The sequence below is a fragment of the Meleagris gallopavo genome, chromosome 25, assembly GCF_905368555.1.
Source record: "Meleagris gallopavo chromosome 25, MGAL_WU_HG_1.1, whole genome shotgun sequence".
Classification (NCBI taxonomy): domain Eukaryota; kingdom Metazoa; phylum Chordata; class Aves; order Galliformes; family Phasianidae; genus Meleagris; species Meleagris gallopavo.
Window position 1 is genome coordinate 2,569,130 of NC_139428.1, and position 15,655 is coordinate 2,584,784.

Genomic DNA, 15,655 nt, shown 5'->3' on the forward strand with positions numbered 1-15,655 from the left:
TTCCAAAGCACATCCTTTCCTTCTCTGATGTGCCACGTAAGTTTGTGTTGATCAGACCTGGTTGATGTTAGGAGGGTGAACAGGTGAGCCTGTTCACCCTCAGTTTTTTGGAAACTGGTGGAGAAGTGCACTGACAAGTGGTGCTCTGTGGTTCTCCCACGCCACAAACTTTCTTCCCATAAAGGAGGAATGGGAACAGATTCTCTTCTCGGCTGCACTGGTCGTGTAACACTGCAGATCTATCAGCTCAAGGAAGTGAATCTTTATTTAGATTAAAACAGCATTGGTTTATAAAATGTAGAATGGACTTTTTCTGCTGGGTTCCCTGCTGCATTGGTTACCCCAGTCACTAGATAGAAGCTTCTGTGCTGGGGTGCTTGGGAGGAGGAGATCGCTCCATTGCAAACCGTGGTTTGAAATATCTTGGCTCTTGTTGCTGAGGAACGTTATAAATACTGTTCCCAGGACAAACATTCTCCATATCTGAGGACTAATGAGCCAAACAGCTGCTCTGAGGCTATCCACCTCTGACACCAGTAAACACTAAGCCATGTGAAAAAGATTTTAACGTGCCCAGACAGTCCAATATAGAAGTTGTATGTGTGTCTGAAACACAGTGTTCTCACCGCTTCCATTTTGCACCTTCAAAAGAAAAAGCTCTTTGCTATCTTTGACACCTGCAGCTGTCAGAACAAAACCTGCACAGCCCATCATCCCTTTGACACTGGTGCAAATCCAGCTGCTTTCAGCCAAGGGCACCATGTTTAAGGAAAGGAAAGGAGCACAGGCATCTATCTTAGGAAAGCACGTGCTTTTTGTAAGGGTCCACCTGCAACAAGTATTCATTGGTGTCCTCTGGCTGTCTGAACAGCTTCAAGTCAATAACACCAGTAAATCCATGCATTCTCCTTTTGGGCTTTCCTGGCTCTTACCCTTTAAATTCAATGGAATTACGCCTGATTTACACCCACGTGAGTGGAGCAGAATCACTCCCTTTTCTTCAGCAAAACAAACATTTGTTACTTAGAAAGAAAAACAGCGGAATCTTAAAATGTGATCCAAAGCTGAGCGGAAATTCTCAGTAATGCAGGAATTTGGGTTTGTCCAGTTTGTAAACACAGAAGGAGGAGGGAGGGGGCTGGTGATGAGTGCTGGGGGGGATGGGGAGGGTTGGGGGGCTGTAGTTGGGGTTGTTCTGCCATGGGCACAGCATGCAGGGCAGCTCAGTGGGTCCTGGGGGAGTTGTAATGGGAGAGGACTGAGCTCTGGCAATGCAGGTTGTGGTTTATCCACCAGCTAAGCCCTCGGTCAGCCTAAATCGTGATGCCAACAACCCCAGATCCCGGAAGAAAGTGAGATCCAGAGCTGAACCAAAGGAATTTAGGGGTCTGCAGATGCAGACAAACTGTTAGAATCATTTCTGAAAGCACCCTAGTGGTCTGAGTGCCCAAAGCCTGAGGGTCTCCACTTGTGCAGACCTCCCAAGGCTTCTCTCTGGTCAGCCTTTGCTAGCTCTCTCCAGATCTCAGGCTCACAAAGCTCCCAGAAATGAACTCCATGCTCACCAATTCTGGATAGTTTCGTGTGCATCCCCTCCATAAATTATTTTCAATGCCAATTTAGCCTAAGCTGAGCTGCAGAGCTCCCTGAAGCTGTCAGTCAGGTATGGAGAACCCAGTGCAGCTTCCCTCTACCTAGAGACAAGAAATGCACACACACACATTCACACCACACTACATGCTTAGCACAGCCCATTGAACTCAACATGAACCCCAGACCCAGCAGTAACCCATGATATTTATGGAGTCAATAACTTCCTGTGAAGGATGTGGAAGAATAATATGGCTGCTGTAGAGCCCTTGCCCTTCCTCGCATTCACTTTTATCTCACACGTGTGATCTTACAATCATTTCACTTAGCTGGGACTGGAAGAGTGGGGTCATATCCTGGCTGCTTTTTCCTCTATAGGAAAGGACAGGAGAAATGCTCTTGCCTTCCTCCCCAAGTTCTGCATAAGGTACCTGGGAAGCGTTGTTACGACCTTATACCTGGTCCCTGTTGCCATCTGAAGAGAGAATCTGACAGACAAGAAACATGGGATGGATGATTGCTGGCTGCTCTGGCTGTAGCTCTGCTGATGCTTTCTGAAACCCAGAGGTTCCTGTTGAGCTCTTACCTGGGGCAGAACAACCCAGGATAGCCCCAAACTGGGAGCCCCTGTCTTCCAAAGCTGTACAAGAAATGGGTGTCCAGAAGGCCCAGGTGCAGATGTGTTTCTTTCTTGGGAAATAGAAGGGGCCTGGTTCTGATCTTGTATTTAAGAGAAACCTGACTTGTGCAGAGCTGGAGAGACAGAACGGAGCCATTCTTCTTGGGTAGCTTTGCTCTGCTATGAACTGATGGGAGGTGCTGCTGGAAAGTGCAAACGTCCACACTCAGAAAGGAATGCAACCACAACCAAACACAGCTACAACCCTTGCAATGAGATGGGAATGGCCAACCCCCAGCCTCACTTAGCAGCCTCATCTGGGAGACTCCAGCAACAAGACGATCTCGAGGTGCCTTGAGATGCTGCTTTCTGCCTTCCAGCTCTCAGCCAGCTTCCTTGCCAAGCTCAGCGAGATGTCCCACGTCGCTGCCTCCCTGCTGTGCCACTCACCTGCCCTAGCAGCAACCACAGGGCACGACTTCGGTGGGTAAGTCCAGGAGGGAAGACCCCAAACCCCTTCCCATCGCCTCCTTCTCACTCCTGCTGTGCCCCACGTCACTGTGGAGTCCCAGCACAGACCAAGAACCATCCCTTTTGTCTGGTAGGTCACTGTGTTGGAGGACTTGGAACAAGCAACAGTTCCTCAGGGACGGAGGGAACAGGGAAGGGGTAAAAAGGTCTGCTCTATTTCTCCTTCTGAATGAGCTGCAAAGAGCTTCAGAGCTGTCCAATTAAAACAACTCTCCTACAAAAATAGGATGAGAGGGAGCTACTTTAAAAACAAAACAATCCAGCACAGCCCTTCCCTTCTCAGGGGCTCCGATGGAAGTGCCAGCTTTCGATCTGCTTTGGGTATTTCTTTCATTGGAAGCCACAGCAGGCAGTGACCTCCTGGCGCTGGCTGGGAGTACATGGCAGTGAGTGAGAGCAGGCTTGCAGGCACCATCACGTCTCCCCTAAAGGCTGATTTTGCTGCAGCCCAAAGAGCAGAAATAAGATTCTGAGTGTGGGAAAGAGCAGAGCAGATGTTGGCACATGCAGCACCAGCAGCCAGCCAAGCCCGTGGGAGGCCGTGCAGTAAACACAGCTTCAGGCCCAGAGACTACAAAAAAGGGAGGATGGGTTTGTTTTTGAGCTCACAGCTCTGAGTCCAACTCCAGGTCCCTGCAACCTGGAGCTGACGCAGCTCTGTGGTCATGGGAACCCCTCATCAGGAAGGGCTCTGCTGTCTGCTTGCTGCTATCCCAGCTTCGCTCCTCGTGGCTCGGTGTGAAGACCAGCTGCTGATGGAAAAGCACGCAAGCAGTCGCTGCTCTGAGCAGGCAGGGAGTTTCAGTGGTGATTCAGGACTTGAGAAGCCTCGCTGATCACAGCAGTGCTGCTTTAAAGGTTCTTCTCTGTCTCAACACAGCTGACGTGAAGCATGAAAAGGGGTCTTAGGTCTTCTTCGTGAGCCTGGTTTGTTGGGATTCCTCCTGACTCAGCACTGCTTTGGCTCTTCAGATGAGATCCCATCGAAATACACCTGAGGCTTGCAATAATCCCACAAGCTCTTCCCCATATGTGTTTTGGTAAAGTGGACACCCTGGTGCAAACGTGGGACTTTGTCTTACTCCTTCTGGTTCTCCTTACTCAGCGCAGGATAGCAGAACAGCCTAAGCTGCTGTATTATACTGAGCAGAATTTGAGAAGCTGGAAATAATTGTGTTTGTTTCCTTTGTTCAGGGCAGGACAAGCAGGGCTGGAGGGAGAAACCTCACTGCTCCAGGGGGTCTGCAAAGGGAGAGTGCGTTTCACTGCTTTAGCAGGAAGGCAATGGGATGCACGAGCCCGTGGAGCTGGTTGGTTGTTTCCCTGCACAGCACACCAGGAACACATGGAGCTCCAACAGGTAATGCCAGAGTTGGGAGCATTTCTGTGGTTTTTGGAGGTGCTGAGTGCCAAGTGACCAAGAGCTGCCCTGGCAGGAGGGCTCCTTTTCCTCACCTCCCTGAAACACAGCCAGGGTCCTCACTTTTCATTCTTCCTATCCCCTTTTTTTGAGGTCGGGACACCTCAGGCTCAAAGTTGTAATCATTGTAGAATCCCCTCAAATTGTTTTTTATTAACAGAGCCTTTTGACCTAAACAGATCGGCCTATCTCTGCCAGGCAGGTCGTTACTTTCCAGTCTGATGCACAAGGGAGAACATTGTGAAATGACTGCATAAAGAGGCATTAAAGTAGAGATGATTCGGGGCTATTTGCCTGGTACAGAAATTGAACCATCCACAGCTCACTCTTTTACCTACCCATGACTGTCCTGCAGGATCAGACTGGAAAAACAAGGGGACTTCATCCACCTACAGCCTGCTTTCAGTCCCATCTCCATGCCTCTCTGATCCCACGATGACACCACGCTTCTGGGGGTGAAATGATTCAAACTGTAGAGAAGAAAATTACCAGTTCTGATTATTTCCTTGGGAGGCCACAGTGAGCAGCTTCCAAAATGATGTATGTGAAATCCAAGGAAGATGGGGATGGACAATGTTCCATTGGATGGGAGATGCACCTTTTGGGTGCAAAAGATGAAAGCAGTCTGCTATGACTGCAGTGCTTTTTGTGAAGCAGAATCGTTGAGGAGAACAGGATTTCACACAGACTGGGATAAAACAGAGCTGTTCACACACCAAGCAGAGCTGAGATGGAAAGTTTTAGGACTAGCACTCCCGGATTCCTTTTGTTAAACTAATACATTGGTCCTTGAACCTACATACTGATCCCTATTGCTAAGCAAGCCAGCCTGAAACACAACAAAAAAGCACCACAGCAACAGACTGAAGTTCTCAATAATCTCCCTATGAGGACCAGATCCCATAAAGGACCGAGTGCTTCTCAGAGGTGTTCAGCAAAAAGTCTTCTGGATCAAGAAGCTCCCTTACATGAACCTACCCAACTCCTCCTTAAATCCACCCCCACCCCCACACACAGCCCTGAAGGTTTCCTTCAGGGTAATTAAGCATGCAGTGAGTTAAGAAGTGGAACAAATTTGAGGAGGTACCCATTTCACAGGTGGGTGCAGCTTCTGCTTCCTCCCAGGGCCTTTTCCTCCTGCATCTCCATGCACACCACATGCCCCAGCATCCCTGCCCGTGGCAGTGGTTCACAGCAGTGCTTCACAGTCGTACCCACATTTCTCAGGCAGCAGAGCCCTCAGGCTTTATTGCATTACCAATTGCACACCTGTCTGCAGGCTGTTGCTACACCCCAGCGTGCCCCTGGAGGCGTGGAAATCGCTCTCAGCTCTGCATTGCTCACGAGGTCTGATTTTAATTGGAGGACCAATAAGTGGGATGCTGGGCCCAGGGCACCGACTTTTGCCTCCTGTACCAGCTGAAGAGCTGTCCTCTGCTCACAGTGCATGTTCCATTCCTTCTGTATCTAGGATCCTTCAAGAGAAGAGTGGTAGTGTTTGGGAAGGTTGAGACTCTGCCACGTTTTTGCTGCTGCCTGCCAGTAGCAGAGCAAACAAGCAGGGCACAGGAGTGTTTACTGCAGGATCTTCTTCCCTAGGTGAGCAAAACCCTCCTGCCTGCATGGATGGGGAAGTGGATGGAGCTACACGTTAAGCACTACCTTTTAGAAAGGGCACAAATAAAACACTGTAATCAGCCCCATTTGGTTTGGGATGCAGCTGTGCTTTATGTCCTTGCTGCGTGAGCAGAGGTGTCTGGTGCTTTATCCCTGCCTTATTTATGAGCTGAAGGGGAATGCCTTGTGAAACATGAATGGTTAATTTTAGGCAGTGACACAGTTTAAGGTGCCAAGCTTTCCAAAAAGGGAACAAATATTATCCAGCCAGGCTGCTCTCAGTTCTAACTGCTCCAGGGCAAAGGTCTGTGCCACCTCCAGGACATCAAATCTGTGCAGGAGACAGAATCCTCAGCTGTGCCATTGCAGGTGGCTGTTGTGAAGATTATGAAATCCCTCATCTTAGGTAGGAGGAAAAGAAGGAGGTGCATCTGGAGAGGTTTACACTGTGTTAATGCTTTCCAGCTCCCAGTCCCAAGAAGCTTTCCACGTGCTAATTAATTAAGAGTCAGATTGGTCTTCAGCCACGGACAAACAGCAGCACAGGCAGCGTGGGAGCCGAGCTGATGTTGGGGCTGGAGCACGATGCAGGGCTTGGCTGCTGGTTGGCACGCCCTGTGCATGGAGGTGAGGAGGGAGGCTGCACTTACAGGACACACTGCTGCCCAGTCTCTGTCATTTTCTTCATCTCCCATCCAACTTCCCAGCACACGCTGTGTGGACCTTACAGCACATCCTGCAGCTGTTTCTTCCTCCTGCTTTATGATGGCCCAAAGTGGCCCAATATAAAGATCTTTGGGCACTTCTACACCCATCCCTAACCCAGAGGCATGGCTCTGTGTGCTGCTGCTGCTCCCTGCAGTGCAGAGCATCGCTGCCCGCTGCCCAACCTGCTCCATCCCACCAGCAAGGGCTCACAGTGCCCTCTGCTGCACTCCTTCCCCTCTTGCCAGTAGTAAAAAATCACTCCCTGAGAGATAGGACTGTGTGCTGTCCTGCATCAGTCCTGGGGCACAAATTAAGTGCTGGCAGGAACTGCTGTCCTTTCCCAATAACCTTCACCCTGCAGCTTTTTGTTGCTCCGTAAAACAAACCGCTCCTCGCTGCAGGAGTGCAGACGTCAGTCTTTGTATCTGTGCTTCTTCAAGTCCTCAGCTCCTGCAGCCAAAAAGGAATGGAAGTAAGCAGGGAAAGCCGACCCAGGCTTCATACTTTTGGTATTAGAGGGAAGAATTAAAAAATAATAATCTTGCTTTGACTGGGATTTGATTTCCCCACGTGGAACAAAACCGACCTGCAGGCTTGCAGCTGCCAGGGCCACAGGAATCTGTTCGCCTTCCCCGGAATCTGGGCATTCCTCTTGCACCCATCTGGGGCTGCTCTGCACATTGTCACTCAAAGGCAGGCACGCCTCCTCCGAGAGGCTATTTAAGGAGAAGCTGGTGTGCAACTTTCTCCAAAGAGAGACGAGAAATCCCGAAGAAGAAGAAGGCAGTGCGTGGGTCAGCGGGCTGAGTGCCTCCCTCCCCTCACTCGGGATGTCTGGCAGCAGAGGGACAGCTGCCCACACTCTGCTTCTTCTGCTCCTTGCCCCTGCCTGGGTATGTATGTACGTATGGCTGATTGCTCTCTGCGTGCTGCAGCTTCTTGCTTCGGTGCATGCGATGCTTTGGGGATGTCTGTCCACCACCGCCTGCCTGGAGCAGTGGGAATGCAGGCAGAGCCCTGTGGGTGCACACAGAGCTGCGCTGTGCAGAATGCCTGAGGGTAGCAGAGCTCACTTTGCTGAGCTAAGAGCCAGCCCTGCTTTGGAAGAGGATCAAGAGGTGACATCGCTGGGTTTGTGGCACTGCGAGGAGCGGGTCTCATAGCCCACATCATTACCATCATCATCCTCCTGCCCCGAAAATCCATTTGCTCCTGGAGTAGTGACCCGAGGAGGAAATCAAAGCACAGCCCCTGCAGGGCTTTGGGTCTGTTCCGTGTCCAAGTGCACGCACAGAGCAGCTGGTTCTGCTTGGGATGTTTGTGTGCAACACGGTGCTGGTATGAGCGGAAACACTGCTGCATAATTAATGTGTTTGTTAGCATCAGATCTAATTGCAGTGTCTTTTGGGTCGGTGAAGAAGTTGGGTTGGTTGCTTTGAGTGCCTATTTGTGTTAATAGGTGCAATAAGCTTCTGATCAGGTTCCATTGCTGCTGTAGCACTCACAAGTTGCTCTGTCCCCTTTTCTCCTGAGAACGGTGCCCTGTGCACCCGGCTGAGACCTGAGGGTTATTTCTGGGCTTTGGAGTGGCTCTGTTCCTTTTTCCTGCCTCAGCATTGGTGCTATCATAGCCATCCTACAAACGATAGCAAACCCTGTCACTGTGCTGCCCCACAGTTACCAGGGATGTCATCTTTGTCCCTAAACCTGCTGCCTGGGCAACGGCACTTCGGATGCTCGATGCACACAGCACAGCAGCACAGCTGGCACTGCAGCACCTCAGCCACGCAGGGTGCTCAGCTCTGCTGCTCTTCGGGGCTGGGACAAACTGTGGGGCAGAGCTGCAGCTGTTGGATGGTGCCCCAAGCGCTGCGATGGGAGGAGAGCAGGAATTACCCACAGTAATTGGCTGTTTGCAGTGTGGGAATAGCCGCGTTCTGACTGCTTTATCTTCTGCCAGTCTTGGAGCGTGGAACAGAACCAATTCTGTGCTTATTGAATTAACCCCCGGCTCCCAAAGCAAACAGCCATCCCAGCTCCCTGGCACTCCTTCCTCAGTTCTTTGAGCGCAGGGCTGAGCCCAAGCCTGTTGTAAAGGCACTGCCATGCTGGCTCCCTGCACTGCAAACTGACCAGGAGCTGCAGAGCTGCTGCAGTGTGAGCCCACATCCCATCCTCACACCTTCAGAGGGCGCAGAGGGAGAGGTTTTGGGTGCATGCAAAGCAGGGAGCACATCTTGCCTCTTTCCCCAGGCTCAGTGGGAGCTGCCAGCAGAGCTAGCCAGGAGCAGGGAGCATCAGCATGCCAGGTTTGGGCTCTCACTTCCCTAAATCTTCACCTCGCTCTGTTATGCTGGTTCTGCTGCTCCTGAAGTTCACAGCAATGCGCTCTTAGCAGAAAGAAGAACAAAGCTGTAGTGAATCTGTAGTTGGGATCCCACTCAGTGAAGTTAAAGGGTGATTTTAAGGACAGACCCTTCAGCAGAGGGGAACCAAGTGCTGGACCTATGGGGAGAACCCCTCTGCAGCTGGGTCCGTGGCCACGGTGGGGAAATGCTGCCTTTGTGTTATTAATGGTTGGTAGGGAAGATTTTAATGTGAGTGAGGAGCAGGAGATACAAAAAGCCACGACTGACTTTGCTTGGCAATCAAAGCAGCAGCCAGGAGTCTCAGCACAATCTGGGCCAGGAGGACTGGGTGGGGGAAGGAGCTGACAGATAGGAAAACCTCTAAAAGATGAGAAGAGCACTGCAAACGTGGAAGAGTTGGGGCTTTTGCACATGGATGAGGGAAATGAGTCCGGGGTCTGAGCCTGGGTCTTGTGCTGACAGCAGCTGTACTGGGGAAGCAAAGCTGGATGCTTTCTGAGGTGAGTTCTTAAGGAAACAAACAGCACCAACAGTGATTCATGACGGCAAGAAGGAAAACTCAGCTGGCTTTAATTCCCTTGGGTTCTCTGTTGTGCAGAAAGAGGTTGTTTTGGTTTGGTTTGCAGTGGGAGAGATATTTTGGGTGTTGCTTTATATGGCCTGTGGGTGATGCTGTGCTGGAAAAAGCTGTTTGTCATCGTTTCTTTCAGCGCAGTTTAATACAGGCCCTGTGCTAGGAATGCTTTGCCCCTTCTACCATCTCATCCCCCCCATGCACTCACCCATGCTTAAAAAACATCTCATGCATGGAAACCAGCAGGACATCACTGCTGCATTTTCGCTGTATTTAACGCTTTACTGCCATTATTGGTAACAAACAGCACCCAGTGTGACATAAGAGCCGTGCTGAGTTCCAGCTGGAGCTCACCAGGTGCCCAGGGTGGCACTGCTCCATGCAAAGGGGAGGGCAGAGAGGACCTCTATGGACATAAGAGGGGCAGCTCGAGGTGCAGCAGACACAGCACTCCTCAGCCACAGCAGTGCTGGCTTTGGGTGCATCCCATGTGCGTGCCTTGCTGCTTTCTTCTCTGGGTGGGATCTAACGATGCTTTCTTGCAAGCAGTGCTGCGAATCGCTTGCAGCTCATGATTGCTGTGTTCTTGCCTCCAGAGGGGAGGCTGAGCTGTGTGGGACTCCGTGCTGCTGCCTGTGCTGTCAGTTCTGCGCCTTCTTCCTCTGAGCTCCAGCTGTGTTGATGCAGAAGACAAGCCGGGTGCTGGGAGCTGCATGCACAGAGCTCCGTCCCATCTGTTGGCTGCGCAGACGATGGGATGCCCTGAACCAAATGGATGTTTTCATTCCTCTGGCTGCACTGTGGCACACTCAGTCTCTCTGTGGTTTCTCTGCCCTGCAGGTAGGAGCTCAGGGCTGCACGTACCCATGTCGGTGTCCTTCCCAGCCCCTGCAGTGCCCTGCTGGCACCAGCCACGTGTTGGACGCCTGCGGCTGCTGCAAGGTGTGCGCCAGGCAGCTGGGCGAGCTGTGCTCCCTGCAGAAACCCTGTGACCACCACAAGGGACTCTACTGTGACTTCTCCAACATCCACAGAGGCAGTGGGATCTGCTTAGGTGAGAGAGCCACGCGTTCTGTCCTTGTGTGCTTTTTTCCTTTGTGCCTGCCATGCGGGTGGGAATGCCTGCAGCCCTGCAGGGGAAATATTCACTTCAGTGAGAAGTGCTGCTGCACGCAGAGCCTCACCCAAACCTCACTGCCTGGTGCTGGAATTTGGCATTTTGTGCTCCGCTGCTTCCCTGCAGGAGGCACGGCGTAATTCTGGCTTTAGCACTTGGGTGCAAATAGATGAGCGAATAGTCTGTGTACACATAGGGCATGAGAGCTGCTGAGCCAGGTAAATGCAAATGCAGACCTGTTCTCTCTCAGTTAGTGCTGGTGCTGCTTTTCAACCTGAATTGAATGAATTGAACGTGTAGAAGGTGTTTTCTTCACTCTTTTGAGACACTGTGATAAAGTCTCTGCTTAATTTTCCTCCCCTTGCTCACAGAACCACAGAATGGCCCAGGTTGGAAGGGACCCCAAGGATGATGAATCTCCAACCCCCTGCCAACAGGGCCACCAACCTCCACGTTTAATCCCAGCCCAGGCTGCCCAGGGCCCCATCCAACCTGGCCTTGAACACCTCCAGGGATGGACAGGGCAATCATCATCTTGAGAACACACAGCAGCTTCCCAGTGCTTTCTGTAGGCACTCATGCTGCTGAGTGATGCTAAATGGGGTCAGTGTATGTATGATAATGTCCAGGGGGTGTAAGATGCATGCTGCTCAATTAAGGCTGGAAATGAGATGTTTACAGCAGTAAAATCATTAGGATTGAGGGTAATGAAGTCATTAGGATAGTTTACATCCTCCGTCTCAAAGACTTTATAGGAATATTGGACATTTTTCTTAAAGAAAATGCTCTGTGATCACTGTGAGGTGTGGATTTGCAGCACAGGTTTTGGAGTGACAGTCCCAGGTCTCTGCTGTGTAGGAAATCAGACCCGTGGTCTGAAGGTCACAGCTCTCCTTCCCGCCTTTAAACGAGAAGTTGAGATTGTCATGGCAAAAATGGCAGCTGAATGTGGAGCAGAACATCTCCCAGAACATGAGGGCCTGGGATATGATGTCCTCAGGTGGTGCTTCTGTCCCATTCATTCTGTTGGAAGGTGGGGAATTCTGGAAGTGTTGCGGGTACCCGGATAGGAAGGATGTGATGGAAGCAGGAAGAGCAGAGAGGTGCAAAACTACTTCAGACTGAAATGCTTCAGCCTTTTCTCACTGAAAGCATTCACAAAACAGGCTTTGCCTGTGAAACACTTTGGGAAAAAAAATGGGCTGGTACAAATGTAAGAACGTGTGAGTGCTGTTAGCGCTGTTGCTATGGGTTAAATGTTGCTGCCTTTCCTTTTTTGCTCCTTTAATTTTGATCGGGAAGGAGTGAAAAGCTCAGAGGAGGCCTGGAGATGAGAGACACAGAGATCAGAGCAAAGAAAGAGATGGAAATGCTGCGGCAGGAAGGAAGATGGTCATCAAAGGGGATGAAGAGCCCCGAAGGTCATAAACTCAGTGCATTATTTTCCTTTTGTAGCCCACCCGGAGACGTGTGGGGAAGCAGCTGTTCTTAGGAGAACGTTGCCTGTTGGTCTCTTAAGAACAGCCAGGAGCAGAGCTCTGTGCGGGACCGGACCTTAGAGCATCACTGCTGCTCCCACACCTCCTTCTCCTCCTTCCTCAGCTCGCGAGGGCGCAACGTGTGACCTGCTGGGCAAGGTGTACCACAACGGGGAGAGCTTCCAGCCCAGCTGCAAGCTGCAGTGCATCTGCCTGGATGGGGCCATCGGCTGCATCCCGCTGTGCTCAGCCGACCTGCGCCTGCCATCCCCTGAGTGCCCCCACCCACGGAGGGTGAAGATCCACAACAAGTGCTGTGAGGAGTGGGTCTGTGAGGAGGGCGGCCAGGAGGAGCGCTTAGAAACTGTCATGGCAGGTGAGAGACGGGTGCACGGGGCGGTTTGCTGGGGGATGGAGCAGACCCTGACTGCCCGCAGTCACTTTATTTACAGCTGGTGGCTCTCGCTTGGTGCAGGGGGATGAACTGTGTCCTGCTCAGCATCCTGCAGGGGTGTTGGGTGTTTGCTGGGGGTGGGTGCCCACTGCGGCACCCTTGCGTGAGTTCCTTGCGGGCATCAGAACAGCAGAAGCAAAGCCAGGTCTCGGAGCAGCCTGTAAGAGCTGAAATCGAACCATCAGAATTAAGAACTGTTTATAGAATTACAAAGATCACAGAAGCATGCAATCACAGAATGGTTGGGTTGGAAGGGACCTTAAAGACCCCCAGCTTTGCCTCCCACCAGATCAAGCTGCCCAGGGCCCTGTGGGGTACCTGACCTTCGTGCCTCTTCCTCTCGGCTCAGTTTTCAGGGAGGATCCCGAGCACGAGCCGGAGCTGAACAACCTGCAGGAGAACTGCTTGGTGCAGACCACCGAGTGGAGTGCGTGCTCCAAGAGCTGCGGCATGGGCATCTCTGCCCGGGTCACCAACAACAACCCCCAGTGCCACCTGGAAAAGGAGACGCGGCTCTGCATGGTGCGGCCCTGTGACTTCCCCTGGGAGAAAGCCAAGGTAGGGCTTGGTGGAGAGGACCTTGTAATTAAGGGCTTAGGATATGCTCCGCGCTCCCAGTCTCTCTGTGCCTTCCTGCACGGTGGTGGTTCAGATTGAATATTAGGAAATATTTATTCTCTGGAAGAGTGGGAGTGCAGTGGCACAGCTGCCCAGGGAAGTGGTGGGGTCACCGTCCCTGGAGGTGTTCCAGAACCGTGGAGATGTGGCACTGAGGGACGTGGGCATGGTGGGATGGGTTGGGGTTGGACTCGGTGATCCTAGAGGTCCTTTCCAACCTCAGTGATCCTACGGATGGTGCACAGCCCAGGTGAGCTTTGGTCTGACTGTCACATTCTTGTTGACCTGTTTGCTGCTGTTCTCTCCCTAGAAGGGAAAGAAGTGTGTGCGCACCCCAAAGCCCCGCCAGCGTCTTCTCTTCGAGTTTTCAGGCTGCAGCAGCACCCGTTCCTACAGGCCCAAGTTCTGTGGCAGCTGTGTGGACGGGCGCTGCTGCACCCCATACATCACCAGCACTGCTGAGGTGGAATTCCGCTGCCCCGAGGGGGATTCCTTCCATAGGAAGATGATGTTCATCAAGGCGTGCTCCTGCCACTATGACTGCCCCCGGGACAACGACATCTTCCTGGACACCTACTATAGGAGGATGATTGGGGACCACGTCAAAACAGACAGGCAGTAGCTCTCTGTGTGCCAGACCCACAGGACAGGGTGAAACGAGGGCTCTGCAATGTTCTCATGGCTGCATTCCGGGGCATCGCCGCCTCTCCCTGCTCTGTGAGGGGCTTCGTTCTTCACCACGGCACCGTTCGCCTCCTATGGTCCTGGTGGCCTTGTTAATAACAGTGGATGAGGGATCAGCCCCATCTGCCCCACGCTGCTGGCTGACAGCACACCTCTGTGCAGAGCTCAGCAGAGGAGCTGGGAGCAAGCTTGAGCTGCCACCTTAATCTGTTCTCCCATAGATTGGGTGGGAGAGTGGACTAAAGCCATCTGGCTCCAGCCTGGCTCCAGAGGGAGCGCAGTGGGCACAGCACCCTGTGCCATTCAGCTGCCCACACCATGCAGCCAGAGAATGGGGCAGGGGAAGCCCAGGAGGTCAGAGCCAGCTGGCACTCCCAGCCACTGCCAGCAGCACGGGGCTCTGATGTGTGCTGCTGCAAAGCGGCTCAGTGAGGAAAGTGCTGAGGCCCCATGCTGAGCTCCCACCGAACCTTTTAATTATTTTTGGTTAATTAGATTCAACAAGTCAGCAAAAGCTCTCCCCACCCCCATGCTCACCCTTCGCCCTGCCTCATGCTTTCCAACAGCAGCTCTTTGCTCCTGGATGCCAGGATGCCCTATTCTCTGCACAGCTGAAAGCTGTCTTTTCTTTGTACAGTTAAATTCCTTTCAGCCTCGTGTGCAGTGAGGATGGCAGCAAAGCCAGAGGCACAAGGAGGCTGTGGGGTGTTACTGCAGGAACGCTGCTGTCCTTCAGAGCCTGGGAGGTTCTTTTAGAGAGGAGAAGACCCAGCCAGGTGTAGTTTCCTCCTTCAGACCCAAGGAGCATTTCTGGAGCGGAGCATAGCAGGTCTCCTCGTGGCAGCTGACAGTGCAATGACCACGTCCTGCTGTCCCCTCTGTAGTCCCTTCAGAAGCAGCTCTGCAGGAGCTTTGGCTCATGTGCACACAGGGGGGCTGGAGCTGCATGATGGTGGGTCAGGAGCTGGAGGTTTAAAGATCAACTCAGAGCTCCCCAGGGGGAGCAGATCTCTGAAGTTGGGCAACGACAGGGAGAGCCCTTGGAGCTGGGGTCCAACGGCTGGGCTGTCCCATGGCACTGAGGATCCAGGACAGCCACTCGTGAGCCCACAGCCAGCAGGGTTCTCAGCAGCCTCGTGCATTTGCTTTCTGCTGATTTCAGTAGAAACACACAGGGAAAGGCCTGACTTCGTGCCTTCCATCCTCCCCACCCTCTCTCTATCCCCACTGCTGCAGCCCAGCAGGATTATGGGCCACGCTGCAGCGCTGAGCCCTTCTCCATCCCCGCTCCCATTCCAAAGCAAAGCCGTGGGTCGGGGCCGATCCAAACCCACAGCAGCTGTTCTCCCTTTGCAGCCCCTGATTCCTCCCCCCAGGCTGCAAAACGCAGCCCCCACCTCAGCCCCCTCCTGCTCCCATCCTGTGACCCTTCAGCCTGCTGTGCATCATCAGTGCAAACTGTAAATAATTGATGCGATGGTTTCTGATGTTTTATTTTTTTAAAGGTATTTGTACAGGTTTTGTATCCTAACCCCACTCGGGGCGTTTCCATGTTGTAGATTCTCCTCTTTGCCCTTCAGCTCAGTTCTGGGCTTTTTTTTTTTTTTGTATTCCGAGCACCAAACTCAGCTGAGGTTGCACTTCACACCAATAAATCTCTTTATTTTCTACACCCTTTGCAGGCCGGCAGGGAGGGGTTTCCAAGGGCTCCCCGTCCCGCATTGGGGATGGCTGCGGCGTCCCGTGGGCGCTTTGCAGCCCGCAGCGCTGAACGCCCGCTTACCAACAAAGCCGGCAGCAGCTGGGCGATAACAGCGCGCAGCACGAGAGGCTCTGCGACAGCTTAGCGGCTTACACGGCCCTCACGCAAACAGAC

At 52.4% G+C, this 15,655-nt stretch overlaps 1 protein-coding gene across 1 annotated transcript; it reads left to right on the top strand.

The window, feature by feature from the left end:
* Positions 1-7,212: 7,212 nt before the first annotated feature.
* Positions 7,213-15,449, top strand: LOC100550412 (CCN family member 2-like). The gene is made up of 5 exons (XM_003212535.5): positions 7,213-7,378; positions 10,269-10,482; positions 12,148-12,399; positions 12,827-13,035; positions 13,406-15,449. The coding sequence occupies exons 1-5, from the start codon at positions 7,316-7,318 to the stop codon at positions 13,715-13,717; spliced, it is 1,050 nt and encodes a 349-aa protein (XP_003212583.3). The 5' UTR covers positions 7,213-7,315; the 3' UTR covers positions 13,718-15,449.
* The last annotated feature ends 206 nt before the right edge of the window (positions 15,450-15,655 follow it).

Bases quoted from the DNA above. Each gene is read 5' to 3' on its own strand.
- LOC100550412 (XM_003212535.5), top strand. From the start codon at position 7,316: ATGTCTGGCAGCAGAGGGACAGCTGCCCACACTCTGCTTCTTCTGCTC. The intron at 10,483-12,147 runs GTGAGAGAGCCA...CTCCTTCCTCAG, and splicing joins AGGCAGTGGGATCTGCTTAG to CTCGCGAGGGCGCAACGTGT. The intron at 12,400-12,826 runs GTGAGAGACGGG...CTCTCGGCTCAG, and splicing joins CTTAGAAACTGTCATGGCAG to TTTTCAGGGAGGATCCCGAG.